We start from the raw sequence: 25930 nt of genomic DNA, 5'->3' as shown, positions 1-25930 counted from the left end.
GAACCAGTGGGGCCGTCAAACCCAGGTCACATCCCATCCTGGGTCAGTTGCCTTTCTATCCTCAGGGCTTCAGAACCAAAATGAGGTGGCAGGGGCACACAAGTGTTTTGGGCACTCGGGGCTCCTCATTCATTCTCGCCCTTCCACCTCTCTCCAGCTCACTGCGGGTGACCCCACCATCACCGACAAACCCCCGGGAAGATGCCAGGGCTGATTAACCGGACGACCTGCTCCCCACTCCCCCTCACCACGTCAGAGGTGACATCATGCGTCAGTGGCTATGCCTTTGGGATGACAGCCTTGCTCACCTACCGCAACTCAGAAGCCCAGGCTTTTGAAGGCAAGTTTCAAGGGGTGAAGCTCCCAGTGCAAGAGCTACTGCGGGAGCTTTAGAGCCAGGGATATCACAGCACTGGATTTCTGTGCGCGCCTTAAACCTTTCGATGCTTGCGGGAAGAGTAACCAAGTGTATTGTGTTCTCAGTTGTACCCTTTGTGGTCCAAGGCTACAATTTTTTAAGTGTGGAAAATCCCAGGATCATGCAGGGAAGTGCCAAGAGGGAGCTGCCCTGCTGCGGTCCTGGCTGGTGGGTCTGGGCAAGTGCTTGGTGTTGCTAAAAAACCTTCTGGCTGGCAGGTCTCTTTGTCTACCCCTTGGATGAGTGCACCACTGTCGTTGGGTTCGAGGCAGCCGTGTCCCGGCGTGCCGTGACGGTGCAGATCAAAGACAAAGCCAAGATAGATGGCACGTATTTCGACAGCTGCAGCCTCCCTGATGGAAGAGCTCGTGACGGAAGCGGTGAGGGGTTTGGGGGCGGTTTAGTGAACGTGGGGAAGAAAAGCAGGGGAAGAGGAATGGGGAGGTGGTGGCTGTCATATGCCATGGCATCAAGGGGGCTCCTTGTGAAAGGTTGAGCCTTGGGTTGTGGTGCTCGTGTCCCTGCAGCATCTGCCAAAAGTGGCAGTCTCATCTGTTTTGGAAAGCATTGTTGCTTCTGGACAGACGAAGGAGTAGTGTAGAGGGCTGGGGCTCGGGCTTTTTAGAGAAATGCTGATGTGTGCAGCGAGGGCTGGTTTGGGTATTTGATGGAGGGCTGGGGTGGTCGTGGGAGGCCTGGGGAGAAGCGTTTTCCATGGTTGTCACACTGTGTCTCCCTGGTGTGGTCCTCTCTCTATGCAGGAAGGATCATGATGGATGAGGACTTGGAGAGGATTGTTTTTGTGGCTAACCTGGGCATGATTCCTCCCCTGGAAAGTGTTTCCATCTTCATCAGCACCTCTTCTGAGCTGCAGACACTGCCCAGCGGAGCCGTGAGGGTCCTTCTGCCAGCTGTGTGTGTCCCCAGGGTCCCCCAGCCCAGCCTGGAGAATGCCAACAGCCTTTCCAGCCACCAGCTCCGAACGTATGAAAAACCACAGGATGGGCTCTGGCTGGGACTGATCTGGGGGGATGCAGGACTGGCAGAGCAGAAGCCTGCTGTTGCTGTGGGAGGCTGGAGAGCTGCTGCAGGCTTTACCTCCAGCAGATCTGCAGTTCCTGAGGGGATATAACACAGGCACAGTGTTGACTGGGGTTCACCTCACTGACAGGGACAAGCACTACTGTGGATCGGGGAGCCTGGAGCAAGGGAGCAGGTTCTGTCTGGCTCAGCTGCTGGAGAGCGAGGCCATCAACCCCTTTGAGTACGAGTTCAGCTTCCATCTGGAGATCCGGGGGCCGTGCTTGCTGGCAGGTAGGAGTGCCAGGCTGATTTATCACCACCTTAAGGCAACATCCATGCTCTTCTTCCTTCTCTGCCTCCCGAATGTGGAGTCTGTTTTGGCAAGTTAACTGTGCCGGGGTGGATTTACCAGTACAGTGCTGGCATTAACATGGGGGGGTTGATACGGCAGAGGCATCATGTAGTCCACTTGGTTCCTGTCCTCTGCCAGCTTCCCTTGCTGTCTCCTCTCCCTCGTCTTCCCTGTCCTCAGTTCCCTAACCGCACCTTGGTTTCCGTGGGCAGGTGTCGAGAGCCCTACGCACGAGATCCGAGCAGACGCCGACCCCTCCGCTCGCTCCGCCAAGAGCATCGTGATCACACTGGCCAATAAACACACCTTCGACAGACCCGTGGAGATCCTGATCCATCCAAGTGGTATGTGGGCTCTGCTTCCTCTTTGCTGGTCTTGCCCCTTCCTGGGATCCTCCTCCATAGTGCTGGAGACAGCCAGATTAGCTCTGGTTTTGCAAATATTGTCAGGGGTTAGGCTTCCTAGGAGATAATCCCAGACCCTCTCGAGGTTGTCCGTGCTGCCCAAGCTCAGAGATATTGCTCTTGTTTCACAGCCAAGGGTGCCTGCATCTCTGCCAAACCTGAAGTTTAGCTAAGGCTGTTCTTCACTTGATTCTCTGCATTTCCAGAGCCCCACATGCCTCATGTCTTAATGGAAGAAGGTGATATGACACCTGCAGAGTATGAACGACACCTGAAGGGGAAGAATGATTTCATTAAAGGCACTAAGAAAGACCCCAGTGCTGAGAAAAAGGTGAGAACCAAAAGCTGCAGGCGTTAGCTGAGGCTTTCCTTGGGACTGGAGCTGTGCAAGTAAATGATTGCTTGCTTGCTTGCTTGCAGTACCAGATATTACACTGGCCCAATAAGCTCTGCAGCATCCTCCCTTGGAGAGGGGCTTATGTGGAGGAAGAGGGGAAAGTTCTGCAGTGGTTCTGATAAACCGACTGAGGAAGAAGCTCTGAGATGGTTATTGTGTGTATAATTAGTACTAGTCTAGCATAGCATAATTAGATAGGTACATTGTTATAGCACTAAGGGTATTATAATTATTGCAATGACATAGAATAAAATATTCTTTTAATTGCTTAGTAAATGTTTACCATTTCTGGATAGCTGTCAGAGAGAAATAAGTGATTTTGCTTGGAATAATGAGCTGAACTAAAGACAAGGTAGGAGAAACTTCTCTTTGTTCTGCTGATCAGCAAATAGAAAAATATCTGCTCTGGGATTTGTGCCTCATCTTTCAGTAATTCTGAAGCAATGAGTGACAGCCTAGCGCTTCTGAGCTGCCATGTCAGTGTGTCTGAGATCAGTGGAGTGGACTGGTCAGAGCCCTCTGAATTTCCAGGGTGGGTGTCTTCACCTGAGGCACACATCGCACTTGTGTAACCACTGCCCCCGGCTTTCTGTGTCAGCTCCCCGTTTTACACGCACTGGTGTTCTCGTTTGTGACCGGGGATGCTCATTTCCCCTTAAACTCATTCTCCATGTGTCTGAGCCTGGGCCCCCACTTGGCAGATGTCCCAAACCTGCTGCAGAGATGCCTCCCTGTGCTGCCGTGATTTCTCCTTTCACTGGAGACACATCAAACCTCTTCTCATTCCTTTTGCCCTTCGCTTTCTCTTGCAGCGCGATGCAGGGATCAGGACTGCACTTGCTCGCACGGCAGGCATCTCGTCTAATTGTGTTCAGCGTGCGGCAGGTGGAACGAAATGAAACTCCCACGCTACGGCTCAGATGGCTCTCTAATTATTTCTATGTCTTTAGCACGTCAAATTATCTAGGGGGATCATTCCGGAGCCGTTTCCCTGCAGGAAACCCACCTCTTTGCCCCGGGAGGACTGGGAAGCAACTGCACGGAGAAGGGCAAAAAGCAGAGAAAATGCCCTGAATATCTGGGGTAGATGATGGGCTAGAATTGCTGCTGCTCAGAGCATGACACTGGGCACCTCTCGGCTGAAATTAAATTAGCCCAGAAATTTCAGCAGTAAATGATAATTAATTCTCCTCCCTCAGTTTGTTATGCAAAAGCCTTGGATGCTTGTCTGCTAGCAGGGTGGTGAGGACGAATGCACACTGGAATCAACTCTCGGTCGACAAGATCTGATTAGTTTACTGTAATTGGATAATGGGTGAAGGGGAATGGAGGGGAGGTGGGGAGAAGAGACGGCGCAAATGAGATGCTTGCTTTTCTGGCTGACCTGTAGCAGCAGCTCTAAGGCTGTTTACTGAAGGCTTGCCTGTAAAATTCGCTCTGAAGTCAGTGGGAAATCAAGGTTATGGGCTCATCCCGATGACGCAGGGATTTTTTGTCTTGGGTCCCCAAGAGCATCCCAGGGAGTGCTGTGGGTAGGTCTGGGGCCATGATTCGGTCCTTGGACAGAGAGGCAGCAAGGATCCCTGTAGTGTGAAATTTGATAAGCATCCGTGCTGGGAAGGATGTTAAACAAAATAATGGCATATGGCTGGAGGAAAATGGGGATGGAAAAAGCCCTTTGATATCCCAGTGACTGATTAATTTATACTCCAAAGCGTGAGAGTGAGATGCAGGAGGACGAGCAAGAGTTGGGGTGACAGTGAGGCACTTGTTCCTGTGAATGGGAACTGTCTTTTCACAGGGGTCAGGGAAGCAGCACTCAGGCAGCGCAGCTGAAAGCGAAGCTCATGTGTACGTGTTGATCTACAGGGACTCTTGAGTTTAGTGAGTTATGTAAAATCAAGGTTGGTCGTTAGCCTGTAGATCTAGGAATATGACTCACGGCTGGAGAAAACAAGCCTGGTTATTTGGGGTCTGGTTTACTTCTGGTGAAACCAGCAAGAAATAGCAGCCTTTGAAAGAGGAAAAAAAAGGCAAACAAAGCCCCTGAGGACCAAGCTGCTTATTGTGGAGCATGTTTCCGCACTGCAGACCCAGGGATGAAAGGCCACGGGCCGTGCTGATGTGAGGTCCCAGAGCTCCCTCGAAAGCAGTGATGTGCTGATTCTCTGCAGCTGAGACCGTGAACCCGGGACTGCTTTATACACACATGACAGCAGATTATAAACCCATCGCAAGAGGTTTTTTCCAGTTTAATTTTATCACATTTTTAATGAAGATTGGTACTTGAAATAGAATGAGGGGAAAATGCAGAGAGCCATTAGAGCTATGTGCAGTACAGAGACATATATCATGCGGGTTCCTATCAAACGATGTCCTGAGCGACCGGTTCGGCTTTGCAAAGCGTTTCAATCTGTACAAAGAAAAATGATAAAAGACATGGGCAGAAAAAACAGCAAACCAGAGGTGGCAGGAATGAATCGAAGTGGTGAATACAGCGTGCTGAGGGCTGTATCTCACACTTCATTATTGAGTGACCATGGACAAAAACTCCAGTGTGCCTCGGTGGGATACTAAACTGTGCTAATGAACCAGGTTTTCGGGAGGGATCTAATGAAATGTTTGGAGAATCAGTTTTGCAAGGTGCTGTGTAGGGCTAGATCTTTTAATTTCTTCTCCAGGCTCTCATATGAGCATGCAGCCACTCCATGTGTGCTGGGGTCCCTGATTTAGGCTTTTTGCCAGCATTTGTCGCCCAGGCAAAGCGTGACCGTGGCTGGGAGGAAGCAGGAATCCCATTCACCTACAGAGCAGCTCCGCAGGGGATACGGACAGAACAACCTGTGGCGTAGCCTGAGCTCAGGTGTTGTCACCGCTGAGGCCAGAACTAGCCGATCCCTGCCCACAAAAGGCCACACGCTTACATCTTCGGGCACGCAGCCCTGCTCTGATTCCCCTCGAAGTGAAAAGGGGGCAGAAAAATCAACCTCTCGAGCTCTCTCCTTCTTTCTTGCAGACGGAAATCATCAGGAAGCGACTGAACAAGGACATCCCCCACCACCCCGTCGTCATGCTCAACTTCTGCCCTGACTTGAGGACCGTCCAGCCAGACCTCCGGAAAGCCCAAGGAGAGTTTATCTTCCTTATAGACCGCAGCAGAAGCATGAGCGGCGTGAATATCAACCGCGTCAAGGTACCACGCAGGAGGGAAGGTGCCTGCGTGCCGATGAGGGATGAATATTAGAGAGCGGTGGGGGTTGCTGAGCGCTGATGAGTGTTCATTATGAGGGGATGGGGGGTAATTATATGCTGTAGCTTTAGTCATCTCAACTGTGTGGCTTGTTAGGTACCTGCAGCGAAGCTGACTCTCCCCGGTTCTGTTCCTCTCCCTCTTCTTCCTATCAGCACATCAGATGCAAAGATGTTTTCTTTCCCCCTCTTGCTGGTGTGCATGTCTTGTGCATCCCTTCTCCAGTTCTCCCTGTCTCCAGGAGGGCTTGGGGCAATCGCTGCCTAGGGGGGAAACTTCCAGGGAGCTCCGAGGGAAGCTTCAGGGCGATGTGCTGACATGCTGACCATGACGTTTTGCTGACGGGCACCTCTGTGCACCCGCAGAAGACATTTGAACATGATGGATCCCTTTTTCAAAGACAAATGAACACCAGCAGTCTGCTGGAGGATTATGGGCAGCGTGCTGAGACCGCTGGATAAAAAAGGGGCCGTAGAAGAGCCTTGTCATGATATTTCATAGGTCTGAGGTTCCCTGTCAGGTATGCCTCTTACCCAGCTACAGGTTGGCCCATGAGAGCCGGGCTTGGCTTTGTGCCACCGCCTGAAGGATCTGGAGAGGTTCCTGCCCTGCGCCTGCTGGGGACCGCTCTGTCCATCAAAGGGAAAATCACTCTGGTAACTATTTAATTACCGTTATCCCTGCCTAACATGCTTTGGAGGCCAGGTTGGTGTCCGATGTCTGCCAGTTGGCAGGTCGCGGTGAGAAGCTGTAGTCTCTGGCAAAAGCTCTTTTGGAAAGTTTCTGTCTTCATTTTTGGGGCCAGGTAAGCCCCAATAGCCTGATGAAAATCGCATCCTCCCAAGCGGGGCATGGGTCTGCACTGCCCCATGCATCTTTGTTGAGGACAGTGAGGGAATTGCAGAGGCAGGCTTCATCTGAGGGGTTTGGTTGCATTTGGATGTCTGAGAGATTCACGGAGCTGGTGTGTCCCCAGGTGTCCTGCTCACACCCTTTTCTAACACAAGTGCCACCCAGATTTGGACCCAAACGCTCCCCTGGGTATGGCTGCACCCCCTTCTGCAGGACTCGCCGCCCAGGGCGAGCAGCGAGGAGCATCATAGAATAGTTTGGGTTGGAAGGCACCTTTAAAGGTCATCTAGTCCAACCCCCCTGCAGGGACATCTTTAACTAGGTCAGGTTGCTCAGAGCCCCATCCAACCTGACCTTGAATGTTTCCAGGGATGGGGCATCGACCACCTCTCTGGGCAACCTGCGCCAGGGTTTCACTACCCTCATTGTAAAAAATTTCTTCCTTATATCTGGTCTAAGTCTGCCCTCTTTTAGTTTAAAACCATTACCCCTTGTCCTATTGCAACAGGCCCTGCTAAAATGTCTGTCCCCATCTTTCTTATAAGCCCCCTTTAAGTACTGAAAGGCTGCAAGAAGGTCTCCCCGGAGCCTTCTCTCCTCCAGGCTGAACAACCCCGACTCTCTCAGCCTTTCCCCACAGCAGAGGCGTTCCATCCCTCCGATCATTTTTGTGTCCCTCCTCTGGACCCGCTCCAACAGGTCCGTGTCTCTCCTGTGCTGAGGACCCCGGAGCTGGACGCAGGACTCCAGGAGGGTCTCACCGGAGTGGAGTAGAGGGGGAGCATCCCCTCCCTCGACTTGCTGGCCACACTGCTCTGGACGCAGCCCAGGATATGCTTGGCTTTTTGGGCTGCGAGCGCACATTGCCGGCTCATTTCCAGCTTTTCATCCACTGGTACCTCCGAGTCCTTCTCCGCAAGGCTGCTCTCCATCCCTTCATCCCCCAGCCTGCGTTGATACCGGGGGTTGCCCCGACCCAGGTGCAGGACCTTGCACTTGGCCTTGTTGAACCTCATGAGGTTCACAGTGGCCCACTTCTCAAGCTTGTCCATCTTTTAGCCCATCACCTTACCGATCTGTCTCCAGTTTCCATGGGAACTGCTGGAGGACAGCCACCTCTGGCTGGATTGGGATGCCAGGGAGCTCATGGATGGCTGCAACAGGTCCCGTGGGACAGGGAGGCTGTCCCCTGACCCTGCATCCACCAAAGGGGCCAGGATATCCCCGAGGTTGTACCCCCTTCCCTCAGCACGTTTTGGAGCCTGGGAATCAGGAGGCATCTCCGCCCCAGGCCGGATTTTTGCTTTCTGACTCACAGCGTGGCCAGGTTTGGGTACTGCAGTCTCTGCAGCCTCAGTGAAGGCTGGTTCGTCCTATGGGGATGGGGACCCTGCAGGGACAGAGATGTTGTCCAAGAGGTCCTGAACTGGGACTCCCATCTGCAGGTGGGCTGTAAAAACAGGAAATAGGCTGTTCCCCTTCTGGAAAAATAATTCGGGGGAGATATCGGAGATTTTGGAGGAGATACCTCAAGGGAGAAAACCACTGTCTCTCTTTTGAGTCCCCCATCCTTGTTTATGACTTGCAAATATCAGGGACCTCGTGGCAGGGGCTGTTCTTAGTGGGTTTGGGTGGGTTACGCTTGATGGAGGCATTTGCATCGTCCTCGGCTTGCTGGGTGAGCAGCGTGGCAGGGCTTGGATGTGCGCAGTGAGGAAAGCTGAGCTGCAGGGCGGTGGTGCTGGCAGAGATGCAAACGGGGAGGGGATGGTCCGGCGCGGGCTGGCTGCGTGCGGCCGGGAGGACACAGTTCGCTGCTGAGCAGGAGGGCACTCGGCCAAAGTGGCTGGGGTGGAAAGTTCAGGGGTTTAAATTTCCTGCAGCTGGTTCCTTTCCCGGCTTGTTGCAGCCGGGGAGAAGAGCCAGGCCTGTGACGATGCCTGCATCGGGTAGGCTCGCTGGCAAAACTAGGCTAATAACTTCTCTGGAGGCAAATATCTCTTCTTATTGACTTGCCGTACAGATATGGAGTGCAACAGGATCAAGATCAATATTTACCACAAGAAGCAATAAATCTTTCTGCTTGCTGAAACAGAAAGCAAGCATCGGTTGCCCACTTTGGGAAGTGCTTTAACAGAAATATTTGGAAATTTGTTTTTTTTTTTCCTTGTAATTAGTTCCAAGATGGGATGTCAGCGTTGAGATTTGGAAGAGCCGGCATCCCAGGAGCCATCTGGGAAGCAGCAGTATAAATATATTCTCGTAGGTTTGAGATAACAGCTTGGTTTAAAGTACTCTAGAGCCTGTTAAAGGGCAGCCTTGTTCTCGTACATTATTTCACTGATTTGCAGTGCTCTGGCTCTGCCTCGCTGCTGAGTCTTACAGGGGTCAGGAACTGGACTGACCTGCCACCCATCTCCCTGCGGCTGTTCCCAGGTGGGGGTTTTCTCTGCCTGCAGCTCCAGCACCCACCCTCTGCGGTTACTCGGTCTTTGCCACTGTATATGACAAAGCGAGGAGGCTGCTCTTCCTCATTTGACCTTGGCAGCTCTTTTCTTGGGGCTGGCTCTAGGGTTTCTGCTGCCCTAGGCAGACTGGCAGGAGTCTGCCTTTATCAGCATATAAACCGAAAGAACCAAGCTGCTCCTGAACACTGTCAGCACTATGCTTGAAATTGGCCTCCCTCTCCTGCCACGCTAATTGCTCCTGCTGCCCCTGCAAGCTCAGGAGCAACTTCAGTAGCTCTTGCCCAGTTGCTGCTAACACAAGCTCCGTCCTGGAGTTGTCCACGGCCTCACAAGTCTGAGACAATTTAAATTGCTCTTCGCTTATGTAAAGACCAGGAATAGGCAAGTTAGATAACCACCTCTGGTAAAGAAAATAGCTTAAAACTGTCTCTCCCAGTTATTTTAATTGATGCCAGCTATGAATACAAGAGAATTGGGGATGGGGGAGGCTTTTCTTTCCTTTTGTGTAACTTTAAGCTGTTTGTTTATTTTCTGCAAGTTTGGACATTGAAATGCATTGCATGTCGCACTTCTCAATTTCACACTCTGCTTCTCACCCACTAGCTCCATGCTGCAGTACCGTATTGCAAGCACAAATTTAATCAGTTAAAAACAAACAGAAAGATTTGTTCAGCTCTTTTTTTTTTTTTTTTTGAAGGCTACCCATTTTCCTCACTGCTGTGGGACCCAAATATCATTAAGGGACTTTGAAAAGAGCAGAGTAATATGCAGTGCTTTCTCGGTGCAGTGCATGTGAAAGAAGCAGTTGTTTTATTATCAAATGCATGCAGCCAAATGCAGGTGGGAATAAGGTGTGATGGCAAGGTAGGGCCTGAGCAGAGCTTTTACTGCTGAAGCTGGGGCAGCCAGGGAGAGACCCAATGTGCCTGATGTCTGCTTGCTTTCCGCCCCCCAGGATGCTCTGTTGGTCATTCTCAAGAGCCTGATGCCAGCGTGTCTCTTCAACGTCATTGGGTTTGGATCCACCTTCAAGACCCTCTTTCCTGCCAGTCAGGCTTACTGTGAGGTGGGTGAAGGGGGAGCCACATTTCCTCGGTGCTCGGAGGGCTCTGGCGTGGAGGCTGATGATTCTGCCGCTCCTTTGGGCAGGAGAGCCTGGCCATTGCCTGCGAGAGCATCAAGAGGATCCGGGCCGATATGGGTGGCACCAACATCTTATCACCTTTGAAGTGGGTCATTCGGCAGCCCATCCACAGGGGCCATCCCCGACTGCTTTTTCTGCTGACGAACGGAGCCATCAGCAACACGGGGAAGGTCCTGGAGCTGCTGCGAAACCACTCCTGCTCCACCAGGTACGGAGGGCAGCAGGGCTCACCGCAGCAGGGGCGAAAGCTTGGTATGGTAGGGGACGTGCTTCTCCTTGAACATGGCTCCATCTCACAGACGTCCCCGCTTCAGAGACAGAGGCAGGAGAGATTGCTGGTATGAGCCATGGGAGAACCTCAAAGGGTTTGGAACAGATCCCAGAAGTTCAGATGCTTTTTAAACAATCAAAAGGAGGATAATTGGGCTGACAACTTCACAGGCTCTCGTCTGATGCTTCCTGCTAGGAGAGATTGACACACGAACAATCTTCCTTGCTGGTTTTTTTTATTTTTTTAAAGCACATCTGGGTCTGGCCCCAGCTGCTTCCAGGATGGGGCTGTGTAGAATTGAATATGCTGAAAGAGAGCAATGTAAAAAGCAGCTAATTTGTGCATCAAGCTCCCAGCCTGGCTCCCCAGCCCTGATGACAGGCTGGTCTGGTTTCTCCTCTGCCTCTTTAAGGGGCATGAAACATAAGAAAAATATAAGACAACCTTAGTCCTCTTCCATCCCTCAGACTTCAGGGCTTATCAGGGAAGATGCTCTGTGGTTTTTTTACTATATGGAGGTCTAACTGCCTACCAGCTGTGTAGGGCAACCCATCCCTCACTCTTATAGAGGGATGGTGGTGGGCTAAATGCAAACAGAATTAGAGCGTGGTCTCGAGTGACCCTGGAAGGCAGTGCCCAGCGCACTGCCGAGTCGTGTGTGTGGCCTCTGTCTCAAAAGAAGATCAGAGCCTTGTTTAAGAGGGGTGTGAGCCTGACCTAAGATTTGCAGCCAGCTGTGGATTAAAAACCTCTAAGAGAAAAGCCCCTCATGCAGATGCAGTTTGCTGTTTAAAGGTGGTTTCTTCCTCAGCTATCCATTGCCCTGGCCGAATGCCGTATCCCACCCATCCCCATTCCCCCTGGCTTCCTATCACATCCGTCCCCACCAGGCACAGCTCACTCCTGCCCTCCCTGCCCAGGCTCCAGCTCGGCTCTGGGTTTGCAGCCTTCAGCCAAAACCAAATCCTGACTCATTGAGCTGGGAGTCAGGGGAGAAGCCTCGCCTGGCTGCTTCCTCCTTCCTTGAGAAAACGTTTATTTTCATTTTGAGCAGAGATAATGACTGGATCTTTAGTGCTATTGACCACAGACACTCAGCAGGGAAAAGAGCTGAACTGGCAGCAAAGCAGCTTGTTTGTGTTTCCAGAGGAGGCAAGGGCTTGGGGTCCTGCTGGGAAGCCCCTGAGCATCGCAGCTGAAAGCTGCTCTTCAGGGAAGGGATTTGAGTTCTGCTGAGCAGAGAGGGATGCCTGTTCCCAACCCTCCTGTCAGCCACCTAAAAGAGGAGCCGGTTTATTTTCCTCAGGACATGCTGGACAACTGCATAGCAGTGGGATAAAGCTGGGCAGGCGTCTTCTGCCTGCAGGGAGTGGGTGTGCTGCGTGGGTCTGGGGGTGGGATGGCTTGTCCCCCGGATCCTGACGCTCCCTGTCCCTTTGCAGGTGCTACAGCTTCGGCATCGGGCCAAACGCCTGCAGGAGACTGGTTCGGGGGCTAGCGGCTGTGTCCAGGGGCATCGCCGAGTTCCTGGCGGAGGGCGAGAGGCTGCAGCCCAAGGTATGGCTGCCTGCTTCCAGGAGACTGCCTTGTAAGGCTCTAACGATGCTCTGGTTCAGCGAGAGGGAGGCCACGGCTCACTAGCAGGTCTTATTCCCCATCCTGGTGCTGCCTTTCCAACTCCCACTCAGCAGCAGGTGGGCGAGCGGGAGGGGATGAAAGAGCATCTTCATCTCCGGCTGTCAGAGGGAGTGGGAGGGTGCGTTTACCCTCTGCATGGGGATGGGGAGAAGCGATAGCCGCGATACAGCAGCTTTGGCTTCAAAGGTAGCTGCTGCCTCAGACACCGGCGAGGGCAGAGGAACCAGCATCAAAGCAGCCAATTAGTTTTGAAGTCAGGCTCAGCCCCGGCGTTGCTCAGGCGAGAAGTACCCAGGGTTTGAGGGAGAGGAATACGTTGTGATAGCTTTGCCTATTAAGCCAACTTTAAAGCAAAGGGGGAAGCTTCTTCATTTCCACTCTCCCCATGAAGATCGAGTAAACCAATGGGCCTCAAATACACCGTAAGAATGGCTCTGTCCCCTGGTGAAAGCACGGTCATCCGCTGGATGACTAACCCCAGAGAGAATTGGGTCTTTAGCTCCTAAATATCTCTGAAAAGCTGGCTCCCACGTTCTTGAGCTCAAAAGAAGGAGTTCAGCAGTCCACCCCTCTGCAGGAACCTGGAGCACACAAAAACCTCTCTAAGACAGAACGGCATCAGCGTTTCTGATGTAAATTAAAAGCAAAGACAGTGAAGGGAGGGTTGGGTTTTTTTTTTTTAGAGAGCTATTAATAAAGAGCTTTGCGGGCTGTGCAGCTTGGTGCCTTCAGCAGTCTGAGGCATCAATTAATGGCCTTATAAAACACAGCCTGGTGTGTCTTCCTGAGCCTGTGAAAAAGCAGTGAACAATAGAGAACATTTGAGCTGTTCTGCATCTAAATCTGGTGTTCGCTTGCCCTGGTGTGCAGGGAAGCTCTTGTGGATGGCTCCCTTGTAGGTTTGTCCACAAGATATTCACGGATATTGGTCTTCTCCACATGTGTAATTGGCAGAGCATTGCTGATCTCCGTCAGTGGCTTGTGCCAGCAAGGACCTGTACCAAAAATAGCAGTGGTGTCAGTTGGTGCGTGAGTGTCGGGGCTTGTGGCTCGGACACTGAAGTGAAGGTCAACAGCTTTTCCTGGGTGCTGGGGGGGAGCAGGGGATGCTGCCTCACACCAGAGCAAGATACCTTTGGCCACAAGCTCCCACCTTGCTCTGAGCTGGCAACACGTGGTGTGAGATCAGCCCTGTGCTTTATCCATATCTGCTCTGCTGCCCTTGGTATAACTGTGCCAAGGGGCTGGGGGTGCTGGGACGGGTGTCAGAGCAGTCTAAGAGGGAGCAGGCTCCCATCTAAGGTCAGGAGAGGGTAGGAATCAGCCGATGGATTTGTTTGGGGAAATTTTCCCCTTCCCTGCAACACACAACAAGTGCACCATGGCATGCACAACGTCCAGCTGCTGTATTACTGCTCTCCTTTGCTTTCTGCCTCAGATGATCAAGTCACTGAAGAAGGCAATGGCACCGGTCCTGAGTGACGTGACCGTGGAGTGGGTCTTTCCTGAGAGCACCGAGGTCTTGGTTTCCCCCATCAGCACCAGTTGCCTCTTCCCTGGTGACCGCCTGGTCGGCTACGGCATCATCTGTGACACCTCACCCTACGTCTCTAACCCCAGATCTGTGAGTCCAGGCTGCGCTGGCTCGTGGGGCCACCCGGGAGCAGGAGTGTTGGTGTGCACATGCACAAGAGGGCATCTCAGCAATTTGTGCATGGTCAGGAGGTGTCTCTTGCTTTCTTGCTCTGTCCTCAAGGGAAATGGTGGGTGAAACATCGGGGAGAAATAAGAGCTCAGTGGATAAGGCCGCTGGTGCACAAGCAGTGGTTCTTCTCGGCTGGGAGGTGGCTGGTGGACGCTGCGGTAGGACCTATTCCCTCTCTCTGCTTTCTCCCAGGACAAGAGGCGGCGTTACAGCATGATGCATTCCCAGGAGTCGGGCAGCTCTGTTTTCTTTCACTCCCAGGAGGAGGGAGCAGGCATGGAGAGCTGGAACCACTCCAGAGACTCGGAGGGCTGCTGCCCTGCCGAGCGTGCCCCCGATCACCTGGTGGTGGGCAGAGATCCTGGGGGAGAATCGGACACGGACACCGGTCAGATTTTCCTCTGTACAAGCGTGGGTGTGATGCCCCTGTCTTTCTAATCAAGCTTCTGTCACTGCTCTGCCAATTTGCTTGTCTGACAAATAAGTCTCTTTGGCTGTATCTCTGCAAAGAGCCGGAGGGGTTTGCAGGAGGGATGACAGATCTCCTGAGGTTTGAGCGAGTCTATTTGGTTTGGATGTTTTATCCAAACCTGTCAGAAATCAAGCGAAGACCTGGAGAACTGGCTTCCCCGGAGATTTTCAAAGCAGCTTTAGCTTTGGCCACATAATTATTTACAAGCTTCCCAAGCTGCCCTTGGGTGTGCAGAGGAGAAGAGTGAGCAAATGGGTAGGCCAGCTAGACTGTCCCTGCACCTGCAAAGCAGTCGCTTCCCTGCAAGACCTGACTTTGCAGTTTGAGGTCAGGAGAGGGGGGGAACGGATCCAAAGCCCTGTCCCCAGGGTGTCACCCCTCACCATCACAGTTCGGCTGGGCGCTTGTGTCAGCAACATGTGGCATAAAGCGGCTGTTGCACCCCAGAGCTGGTTGCATTTCCATGCGACAAGGAGACCTCTGTTACTCACGGGATGTTCTTCCCTTATATTCAGAGATGAACTGTGCTGCGCATCCCCTCAATCTTGTCAAAAGCTATGAGAAATCATGCCTTTCCAAATGAAATTTTACTCTTGCTCTGACAGGAAAATGTCTGCGCTAATGAAATTTCATTAGTAAACCCTTTGTCTTCTCCAGGGAGGTTTGGGGAAACGCAGTCAGGCTTTTTCTGGCTGAAAACTGCTCAGACAAAACCTCCCCAATCTGCTGTCCTGACTTCCCCAGGAGTTTTGAGTGAAGGCTCTTATTTCCTTTTGTGGTTTAGTTGCTTTGCTTAAAACCTTGCAGGGCTGAGTGTGGCCCCCTCAGGGGTGGGCTGCCCACTGCCCACTGGGACCCAGGGGTGGATGGTGCTAGCTGGTCCCGCTCCGGAGTGGAGCTGATCCTCTCTCCCACCGTGCAGGAACAGACATGAAGGCTTCCTCCAGGAGACGGGCGTACAGCACCACCCAAATTGCCGATCACGAGCCTTGCAAGAAGGTGCCCACGGCCAGCGATCCCGGCACTGCCCTGGTGAAAAACCCCCTTCGGAAAAGCCACCTGCAGGACCTGCAGCAGGTCAGCCCCGAGCCCTGGCAGGTGGATTTCCAGGTACGTCACCCCCAGAGAGGCTTTGCCTGCAGGCAGAGGCCAGCGTGCAGCAGCAGAAAAATCTCGGATACGTAAGGGAAAGAGCCTGGTTCACACTAGTCCTGAGATATAGATATAGATGATATAGATATAGATATAGATATAGATATAGATATGCACGCCCATGCTTTGTGCTGCAGCACATCACAAACATGTAGGAAATGAGCCAAGCAGGGAGCAGGGTACGTCCTGATATCCCATAGCAGTGCCTCCCCATGGGAGCCCACCTTTTCTTTGCTAAATGCCTCTCCCCTTCCTCTGTGCTTCACCTTACTGGTCATCTGATCCCCAGGCTGCTGCTTCCTTCTTATTTCCCCAGAGTTTGGCCACGCGATGCAAACTCTCCGTAGGGCTGTGGCACATCTGTGCCCTGCAGGGGAAAAGGAAGCCAGTCCCGAAGCAGATTCTCCACTGCCCTAGCTGGAACCACAGCCCAAATGCAGTGTCAGGCTGAGACCTGGACCTGTATGATGATACATCTGCCGAACAGTGTTATGACCCCTGCCTGCAGCAGATAGCAGGTGAAATTTGGGAAGGCTTTTCAACTGATCTGCGGAAGGGTGGGGACAGTTTTCTCCCATCCTTGGCATCGCCAGGATGCTCTGCTCTGAAATCAGCATCTGCAGGGCTGGGAGGACCGGCAGCACTTTTGTTCCCATGGAAACTCAGAGTGGGATGTCTGAGGCTTTCGTTTCTCTTCTGCTGAGGGTTAGAGATTGGCTGGGTAAAGGGGGGCTGGGGGTTAGATGAGGGGGCGAAGGGGAAGAAGGGCCAGTGCTCCGTAGGGAGGAATGAGACCTCTGCCCTTCAGCTGCAGCAGGGAGGGTGGTGAACAGCATCGCTTGACGAAGGGCGAGCAGTCGTAGGTTTTAGGCGTACTGGTGACTTTGCCTGCATTGCGAAGGTCCACAGAGCATCCTCTGCCCACAGGATGCTCAGCATGAAGGCAGGGATGGAAACGACTCCCTTCTGGAGGGCAGTAAACGGTTAACAGCATGCAGCCTGGTCTTAATTAATTGCAGCCTGGTTTTGCTATCCCTCCTGCTGCCAGGGCTCCCAGCGGCTCTCCCAGCTCCCAGTCCGGCTGCCAGGGCTTGACATTTTCGGGGGTGTGAACGTGAGTCCTCAGCTCGTCTCTGCATGCACGCCGTGCTGGGAAGGAAAGGTCAGCGCTTGCGATGGGCAGCTTAAACCCCCAGCTCCATTCCCGGCTGGCTTCCTCTGGCTGGGAGGAAAGCTCAGGCAGGAGAAAGAGCAGGTTTTGAATGAAAAGGGTCTGGCAAGGGTTTCTGTGACCAGCTTGCTTTTAAATATCTCAATCCTAGCTTGGTAAGTAGCTCCTGGAGCTGCCTGTTTCCCATTTTTGCTGGTGCTTTCATAGAGCATCCAAAATTCAGTGGTGATGGAGGCCATGTTCTTGCCTGCTGCCCGGAGAAAGCATCTTTCCATCCATCACTGCGATCCACCACTTTTTACCACCTCTGCCCCTTGCTGGTGTTGTGCTAGGAAGATAGAGAGACTGTCGGTTTTAGGGGGACCTTCCACAGCCCTGGGGACATGGATAGAAACAGCCAGAGCTTGGTGTCTCTGCTAGCTGCAGAGCGGGACATCCTTGCGGGATGTGGCACCGGAGATGCTGGAGGGGGAAATCATGTCCCCTGAAAGTGGAGAAACAGTCTCGTAAGGAAAAAGAAAAGATAAAAATTCCATTCTGCCCATCCCCTGCGCCTCTCTCCTTTCGTTACTAAGCAACTGGTCCTTGATCTTTCTGTCTCTCTTCTTTCCTTTGGTTCCCAAGTGAAGTCATTAAAATGTCTGGAGGGATAAAACTCATATTTCACCTTCTGCATGTCTGGGGAAGGAGCCCCTGGGGCCAGGGTCCCTTGGGGACACCCTGCAGGTCTGATGGAGGGCTCTGTCTGGGCACAGATCCCAGCCAGGGCTGAGCAGAGAGGGAGCTGCGTGTTTGCACGATTGCATCTCACGCTGGGATCGGGCAGGGAGCAGACGGGATCAGAAGGACCAGAGCAGGGCTGTGCCATCGGCTGCAGCCAGCTCCAGCCCTAACGTTTGCTCTGCTCTCAGCCCTTCGCAGCCAGCTCGCTTGTCTCTGCCACAAAGATCCGTGGCGCAGGTGCCCGGCGGCCATCCCTGCTCCACCGGAGCTGCATGTCCTTCTGCCGCGACGCCGACTCCCCGCCAGTGCTGGATGGGCTGCAGCAGGTGGCTCCGGGAAGGGGCTTGGGACAACTCGATGCCAGCGTGAGCCTGCGGTCTTCATCGGACAGCCGGAGCCCCGGGGATCTGGGTAACTGGGGAGAGAGGGAGGCACAGCCAGCCTCACCTGGCCGTGCCGGGGTTTCGGTGGCATTGCCTTGCACTCTGTGCCACCATGTCAAAATTAGGAAGTATTAATTATGGCTTCTCGGTGGCTGCAGGGGAATTCAGCTCCCACAGTTGTGATTAATTACCTGCCTCTCCCCTCTGTGCAGAGTCTGCCCAGCATCCTTCCTTCACGTTTGAAACGGAGACCTCCTCCGACTGGGAGCCCCAAGACTTCGATTTCAGCGCTGCCTGCAGCTCCCCACGCTCCCCCAGGACCCTCTGCAAGGCGGTGGTGAAGGGGCTAAGGAGCAATGAGCCCGTGCAGTGGGAAATCGCCTTTGATATCTGCCCTCTCTTCCGAGAGCGGGAGAGCCAGGCAGACAGTGACACAGACCTGTGGAGCGAGACCTTCCACCACCTGGCAGCCAAGTCGGTCATCCGGGACTTTGAGCAGCTTGCCGAGAAAGAGTGTGAAATTGAGCACGGTAACGCGCAGCTCCCAGCCAGCCTGCAAGCTGGCTGCGGGCAGACCCTGCCCTGCCTCGGGGTGGGCTTTCCAGCAGCTTCAGCAGCCTCTCAAGTTAATACAAGGGCAGGCAGTGGTGAAATATTAGGGAATGTCTCACATAGTTCCCAAATGACAGCCCCTTCCAGCTGCCTTGCACTTTTCTTCTGCTTCTGCAGCCTCACTGCACGTTAACGTGCTTGAGCTCATGCTCCTTCCTGCTCCTCTGCTTCACACGTTGGGTGACAGTGATTATTTTTAAGGAGTTAGTCACCTGGAGCTGGGAGGTGGCATCAAACTCAGAGGGTCCAACAGCAGCCACACATCACTGCTCTGGGCTGCACATGTCCCTGGGTCCTGTCAAACTTCTCCTCTCTGAAGTGCATCTGTGCATGTAAAATAAGAGCAGAAAAAGCAGTAGGCAGAGTTTAGAGGGATACAGTCCCTGCTGGGCATGGAGCCCAAGCATGGAGGTGGGTCTGGGAGCTGGGTCTTGAAGGGTGGATGGAGCCCACAGGGCACATGGACTCTAACCCCGGTGTCTCTCACGTGGCAGGGTCCGGGCGGCGGTACCAGGTCAACGCTGTCCACACCAGCAAGGCCTGCAACGTCATCAGCAAGTACACGGCGTTCATGCCAGTGGACCTGAGCACCAGCGCCTACCTGCCCGCTGCTGTCGAGTACACCCACACGAGTAATGTGGGGCTGGTGGAGGGGTGAAACGTTGTCCTGGGAGGGAGGGTGTTACCTGAGAAACCTCGCTCAGAGCAAACCCTGTGAAGCCACAGCTCAACTTGACACCAGACCTATGTACCCAAGGCTATGGCTGAGCCTAACGGCATGCCTGCTGCTCTTGGTGGCAAGAACCTCTTCCCCATGGCCAGGCAAAAGGTCTGCTCTTAGGTCTGGATGCTCAGAGATGACCAAGCTTATCAGTCTGTGAGTTTTGTTGCCATCATTTGTGTGCCAGTCCCTCTCTAATGCTGGCAATTCCCTTCTCTCGTGCCAAGGGGCAGCATCCAAGCAAAGCAGCCAGAGGAGCCTGAGCTCGGGAAACAGGAGGCATCGTGGCTTTTCCCCTGGACGTCCCCAGTCAGCTTGTGGCCAGAATGGAGACGATGGATTTTACGGCATGAGTAAGATTCCCTGGGGTTTTGTCTCCTTCCTGGTGTTACAGATCTCAGTGGTTTAGTGGTTTATGAAGGGACGTCTTCTCTGGTCTTTTTTTCTTCTGCCTTCCTCTCTGAATATGGTGCTCATCAGACACATGTCTGGCTGGAGTCCATCTCCTTAAATGGGGAAGAAGCTGCAATTTCCCCTGAAACTCCCAAATCACAGGCAGTGGCTGCTGACAATGCTTGGAAGTTAATTGGCAGCCGTAACGCAGATAACATGAGGGATGAAACCGGGTGTAATTAGAGGCAAGGGGATGCGAGACACTTGCTTGTCACCAAATCCTCTGCTAATGAAGATGAGTTGGACTGGACCTTGTCTGGCATTGTCAGATCTGCAGCTGAATCAAAATCGCCCCCGATCAGGCTCATTAACCTGATAATGCTGCGGAGAGGGAGAGCGGCCATGCTGCAGCCCGGTGCAATGGCGATTTCAGCTGGGCGGCGGTGCTGATGTGGTTCCTCCATTGCAGATGCGGAGGAGAGCATCCTGTCGCCCTGCAGCACCCCTTCCTCCTCTGGCTGGGAGCGCTGCGGCCTCCCCGAAGGTAGGGAAAAGAGCTGACGGTACTTGCCAGGGTGCAGGTGCATTAAGTCCGTAATTTGGGCTCTTCACCAAATACTTCTGCTGAGTTTTTGGGGTTTTTATAAAACCTTATGACCTAAAATTAGGCCTCTGAGCACAAGACCTGACTCCTTCCGGGGTGCAAAGGACAGAGCCTGATGGGGCCTTTGCTATAGATTTCCCCCAGGTTCATTTTTGAGAGGTGTGGGAATTTCATTATCCACGTAGGAAAAATGAGGCAAGGGGAGAGGAAGGATTTTACCAAAGACTCAGCAGCAGAACAAGCCACCCCATGTCCCACTGTGTAGACTCTGCTCCCTTTCGCTCTCCTGTAGCACCTCGTTTTACCCCCAGCTTTGTGTTTCTTCCCAGGGCCATTACAGAGCCTGTCTGCTTCCTCTGCACAAGCCCAAAAATCCATCGAGAGCCTCTTTGCTGCTAGGTATGGGCCAGCTCGACCTTCCTCTGACCTTAGCAGATGTCTTGCACCTCCATGGGTCCAATGCAAACACAAGCAAGGGGGAGTGAAGGGACACCCCAGGGTTAGCGTCCGGAGCCGGGACCAAGCGCGATGCCAGTGTCTGGGGACCAGGGATGGCTTTTGGAGGGGACAGTGGGCGTCAGGAGGGGCACGGAGGTGATGGCCACCTTTTTGTCCTCCTGCAGGCTAACCCTCAATAAAACCAGGCTGCTGGTTCGAGCCGCCAAAGGGTTCATGAGTAAATCTCCAAGCAGAGTGAGCGAAGCCAGCTCCGAGGGCGACAATGAGAACATGGACTACTTTCCCCTGGTAAGCAGCTCGTTCCCAGGTCTTGCTGGGGTTGCACAGTCACTGCAGGGAGGAGGTCACAGAGGGCAGGAGGATCCCTCTGGATCCTGCCTCTTGCTGTCTCTGATGGCCATGTCTGATGGTCTGCTCAGAGATGGAGAGCTGCTCCATCCATGCATGCCTTTTTCCTGAACTTCCCAGAAGCGGTTGGTATCTCACAGCTTCTCTATGTGCCCACCGTTCCTTGCAGGCGTCTCTGCAGCTGGCCTGCGGTGCCTTTCTCATGAACTCGGCCTTCTGCGATGCCGTCAACATCCCGATGGAGAAGCTGAAGTGGACATCTCCATTTGCCTGCCACCGCCTGGCCCTCAGCCCCTCCAGCTCCTACAGCACCAAGAAGATCAGTCCCTCCAGGGAGCACAAAAGCCTCGGCTCCGATCGGCAGCTCCTAGTTCCCAGTGGGCACGGGAAGAGTCCCACCATCAGAGACGTCACTCTGGCTGCAGTGCCGGAGGGACCCGGCAGCCACGCGGAGGATGCCGGCCGCCTTCGCCACTTCTCGGGAAGCGCGGTGGAAAGCATCTCCAAAGCCCTGAAAGCCGAGAAGGAAATCTCTCCGCCAGCCATCACCATCCGCCGCTTCTCCTCCCCAGAGAGCACGCCGGCCTCAGCTGAGTGGCAAGCCGACAGCGGCCGGGGCTCGGAGACGGATGGCTCCGAGGTCCAGGCGTTGCTCTTTGACATCGAGTTGCAGCAGCAGACGGAGCCGGAGGGGATGCTGTGGGCCACGGCGGTGGCCCTGGCCTGGCTGGAGCACAGCTCGGCTTCCTACTTCATTGAGTGGGAGCTGGTGGCCGCCAAGGCCAGCCTGTGGCTGAGCGAACAGGACTTCCCAGAGGGATACAGCCTGGCCACAGTGAAAGCTGCAGCCCAGCAGCTCTTTGTCCTGCTCCGGCACTGGGATGAAAACCTGGAGTTCAACCTGCTGTGCTACAACCCAAGCAGTGTGTAAAGAGGACGAGGAGAGGGGCTTGGGCAGCTTACTGAGGGCGCAGGAGCAGGGACCTGTCCTCAAGGAAACACCTCCAAGGAGCTCAATTCCTCCTCTGCAGGGACAATGTGTGTTTATTAGAGCGAGCCCTGCAAACAGAAGCAGCCCGGGCAAAATCCTGTGCTCAGCGGTTGGTATTTTGCCCTGGGAAGGTACCTACCAGCTGCCCACCATAGGATGCTATTTATTTTTAACTGGTGCAGCACCTCCAGCTACAGCAGTTCCTTCTGATCCTGGTTTCTTCTGGTTCTCAGCCCTGTTCCCACAGCAGGTCTCCCTAATGCCTGCTCGACTTGCCCTGTCCTTGCTTGGCTGCCTCTTTCCAGCCCCAAATTGCTGCCAAGCCCCTGCTGCAGTCCCCCAGCCCCGAGTCGCTGCTCTCCTGAGGCTGCTGCCTGGCTTCTGCCATCTCAGATGTCTTTTGGCAAAACTGAACGTCCGACAACATACTCATCTCATGAACCAAAGGAAATCCAGGCTGGGACTGACCATCTGAAGAGCAATCCTGCTGTCACGGCCGGGAGGATGCTGCCTTGCCTCGAGCCCAGCGATGCGCCGACAAGCCAGGCCAGTTGGAGGCTGGGACCGAATCCCATCACATCCACATGGTGCTGGGCTCCCTCAGCCCCTCTGTGATCCCAGAGGGAGTTTGCGAGACCCCTTGCAGCCGATGGCGTGCCTTCGGAGCTTCGCAGGCAGAGCAGGGGTGCCTGGGATTGAAGGAAGGGACGGGCTAAGGAAACCAGCCCCTTGCACTTGACACAGAATAGAGATCCCTTGCATTAAAATAATGGAGGAATTTTTTTCCCTGCCAAAATGCTGAATCCTTCCTTCTCCACACAAGCCTCCTGTGTGCTGATCTGAACAGCAGGGACCTGCCTTGGAATGCAACGGCTCCAAGGCTTGCTCTTTTAAGGATGCTGGACCCTCTAAACCCCACCAAGCTGGTGGGCTTGTACTGGGACCCCTGCAGCATCTGTCCCAAGAGCCATGGCCAGACCTGCCCTTGCCTCAACCCTCTTGAAGGGAAGAGAGGAGAAGAGCCCTCCCAAAACTTGGAGCAACATGGAGCCATCGCTCTCCCCATCTCCACTTCTTGCATTCATGCTGCTTAAAGCCAAGAGGCAGCTGGACACGTATTGTATCCCCGGAACCATTGTGGGTACCACGGCTCCACGGGAGCCCGGCCAAGTTGTTCACTGTGACGGGCAGCTTTCACCATGGTGCAGCAAAATCCCTTCACTGGCTCCAGCACAGCCCAGTGATACCCAGGCGATTTCTGGGAGCTTCGTTATCCGCCGTAATTCATAGCAGACCGAGGGCACTGGAGGCACCATGAGGACTGTGGCTTCTAGAAGCTGATGGGAAGAAGAGGAGGAGACAGGGAGGAGAAGCTGGGAATGGACATTTTTCAACCACAAGCTCACTTGTTACTAAAGTCAGTGGCATTCCCAGGGGGAAATAGAGGTTCCAGGTTTTGGGGGGTTTTTATTAATTTTTTTATCTTTAATTTTCTGCTGCAGAAAGGCCCCAGTTCTGGTTGGACTTAGGCTGGTTTTGTCTGGGGGCTTAGAAAAATCAAAGGAAATGCAGTTGGTTCACAGGCACAGGGGTTTTGGCTCCTCTGCCGAGGAGGGACCAGTAAGAAGGGGAGTGTGAGTGTAAGAGCTGAAAACTGTCCAGCTGCAAACAGTTGGGAAACTGGGGAAATGCAGGAATATGGGAAAGGGTGTTTCCTTCTGAGACAAAGCATCTTTTCTTTGAAACCTTCCCATGGGGGAAAGCATCCCCTCTGATCCCTAGCAAAGCGTTGTGAGCAGGAATCTGCTTTGTATGAAATCTTTTGGTTTTTTTCTGAGCAGAGCTGGTGGAGATCAGGAGTATTTTAGCTCACAAGCAAAAACTACCTCTTGTTTTCTGCCTTTCTTCAGCTCCCTGCCCACCATGATCCCCTCTGGTCCCTGTGACTTTACCAGAGCAGGGTTTATTCCCGGGGCACGTACATCTCAGCCCTCCTGGGGTTACTAGTGAGCTGGTTTCTGATCCCTTGGTTCTCCCAAAAGACCCAGGCTGACTCCTAGGAGCTGCCCAGCTCTCTGTTAATCTGGAGCCATCGGCAAAACGAGCATGCCCTCAATTTGGGGGGCTTCTGGAGTCAACAGGTCCCTTGTTCTGCATTCAGGGGCGAGTGTGCGGCAGCGGTGCAGCACTTGCTACATCCCCTTGGCTTTCAGGGAAGGCAAAGGGGATGAAGTGGGTGATCCCGCTTCAGAGCCCAACGCTGCTCTCACCGCTGCTCTCGCTTCTCCAGCCCCATCCTGCGCCGTGCGCGCCATCGGCGCCTCTGCCCAGCTGCTGTGGCCAGCTCAGCGTCGGAGGATGCTCCAGGATGGTCCGTGCTGGGACACAAAGTGGGGTGAGTCTCCTCAAACCTGCTGCCTGGGACCCCGGCAGGCATGGGGATGCTCACCATCGTCACCCCATGCCCTACAAGGAGGTGGGTGCCCTCACCCCCAGGCCTCCCACTTCACTCTCTGCTGACCGGGGAGGCATCGAGCTCACCGCCCGGCCCCGGTGGCATTGGGCCCTGCCTGGCAACCCCCAGGACGGGCTTTTTCTGCAGGATCCAGCCGGCGGCAGCTCCGCGGATCAAGTGCCTATGGAGGGAATTGCACGCCGTCACCTCCGGCGTGGCTGCAATGCCCGTGGAGCCTGTCCGAAACCTGTTGCCTTTCACTCCCTCCCTTCACATGTAGCAGCCTTGCCGTGTTTCAGCAGGTTTCTGTTTTGTGTCTGTGTGTCTGGTGGGTAGACGGGAGGGAAACTGGTGCCGGGGACCACAAGCATCCCTCCGGTCTCTGCTTTCGGTGTCATCTCTCCGGGGTCCCCAGCGTGGCGATGCTCGGCGCGCTGCAGGGTTGCCGGCTGGGTGCCTTGGTGCAGTCGTGTTCTCTGTTGCAGAAATTGTTGTCCCAGTAAATCACAGCCTGCTTAACTGCCCGGTGTGAGTCCTTTGTTTCGGGGGGGGGGGGGTCCTGGGTCTGTGCCTGCCCTCTTCTTCAGGGGCACCCCAGCTGGCTGGAGCACTGTGTGGCTGTCCAAAAAAAACCCCAAACCCCCATCCTAATTTAGTGCATGAGTTAAGATCTGGATTTCAGAGGGGAAGGAGCTTCCTTCGGGTTCTGGGGAGCTGTGTTTTGCAAACCCCAAACTGCACAGCGCTTTGTAAGCTGATGGATCCAGGGTTTTAAAAAACAGGGGCAGTCTGGTTTAATTCTTCCATGAGGCAGAGATGAGGAGCAGAGAAATCCTGCTGCCATCTCTATCTAGTATCGGGGCTTTCAGCAATTTACCCTGTCACCCAGGCCGTTGGAAGGGTGCCAAAATCCTTCTGCCTTCATCCTACACCTTCCTTAATTAGTGTTGTTATTACAGGTATTAATCAAGCAGCTATCATGTTTTCCAACCCAAAGCAGGAGGTAGGAGCTATGTTGTCCCTTATTTTCCTCTTGGCAAGCAAGGACCCACTCGGATGCCCTCCTGCTTTTGGTGACCTATGTATATATATACCTGTATTAAAAAAAATAGACAGTTGTGGCCCAATTTGCCCCCTCTGTACTAGAGCAGAAGGGCCGGCTGTTTCTGTCTCATCCCCCCACCTCTGCCAGCCTGCTGGGAAAGAGCACTGGGGCGAGGGGCTGGCAATTGCTTTCTAAGCCTCTTTCCCTTCCCAAATTCTCCGCCCTGCCCCAGCACTGCCCATCTTTGCTGCACCCTTGGCAAAGCCGCGTAGATGGAAAACGCTTCTTTCCCCATCATCTCGCCCCGGACTGAGCCCAGGGATCAGCTGTGTGCTAAAAAAGTGCCCAGCCATGCTTGCCCGCTGTGCTGCAGCAACCCTTGATTTATTAGCTGGCCTTCGGTTGGCTAATTGGGCCACTAATGAGAGCAGGGCTGGCTTCTGGGAGAGGCTGGGAACTGCCATATTCTCTGGGGATGG

General features: G+C 53.8%; 1 protein-coding gene across 1 annotated transcript; it reads left to right on the top strand.

Moving 5' to 3' along the window:
• The first annotated feature begins 165 nt into the window (after nt 1–165).
• Nucleotides 166–24925, top strand: VWA5B1 (von Willebrand factor A domain containing 5B1). Its single transcript, XM_052793531.1, has 21 exons — nt 166–340; nt 637–798; nt 1180–1402; nt 1590–1732; nt 2006–2137; nt 2404–2528; nt 5611–5787; nt 10120–10230; nt 10314–10516; nt 12022–12136; nt 13656–13841; nt 14115–14310; nt 15317–15504; nt 17629–17851; nt 18036–18353; nt 18930–19067; nt 19384–19509; nt 20019–20093; nt 20483–20552; nt 20777–20900; nt 21130–24925. Exons 1-21 carry the CDS (start codon nt 202–204, stop codon nt 21889–21891), a joined length of 3936 nt encoding a protein of 1311 aa, XP_052649491.1. The 5' UTR covers nt 166–201; the 3' UTR covers nt 21892–24925.
• The last annotated feature ends 1005 nt before the right edge of the window (nt 24926–25930 follow it).

The sequence above is a fragment of the Harpia harpyja genome, chromosome 7 (assembly GCF_026419915.1).
Source record: "Harpia harpyja isolate bHarHar1 chromosome 7, bHarHar1 primary haplotype, whole genome shotgun sequence".
Taxonomy (NCBI): Eukaryota; Metazoa; Chordata; class Aves; order Accipitriformes; family Accipitridae; genus Harpia; species Harpia harpyja.
Note: the sequence above shows the minus strand (reverse complement) of the source record. Positions and strands in the feature narration are given on the sequence as shown.

What these genes read in the sequence shown, in the direction of transcription:
- VWA5B1 (XM_052793531.1), top strand. Translation starts at nt 202, where the DNA reads ATGCCAGGGCTGATTAACCGGACGACCTGCTCCCCACTCCCCCTCACC. An exon ending in GGGGCCGTGCTTGCTGGCAG is followed by an intron (nt 1,733 to 2,005) that starts GTAGGAGTGCCA and finishes TTCCGTGGGCAG; the next exon opens with GTGTCGAGAGCCCTACGCAC. An exon ending in ACGTCTCTAACCCCAGATCT is followed by an intron (nt 13,842 to 14,114) that starts GTGAGTCCAGGC and finishes GCTTTCTCCCAG; the next exon opens with GACAAGAGGCGGCGTTACAG.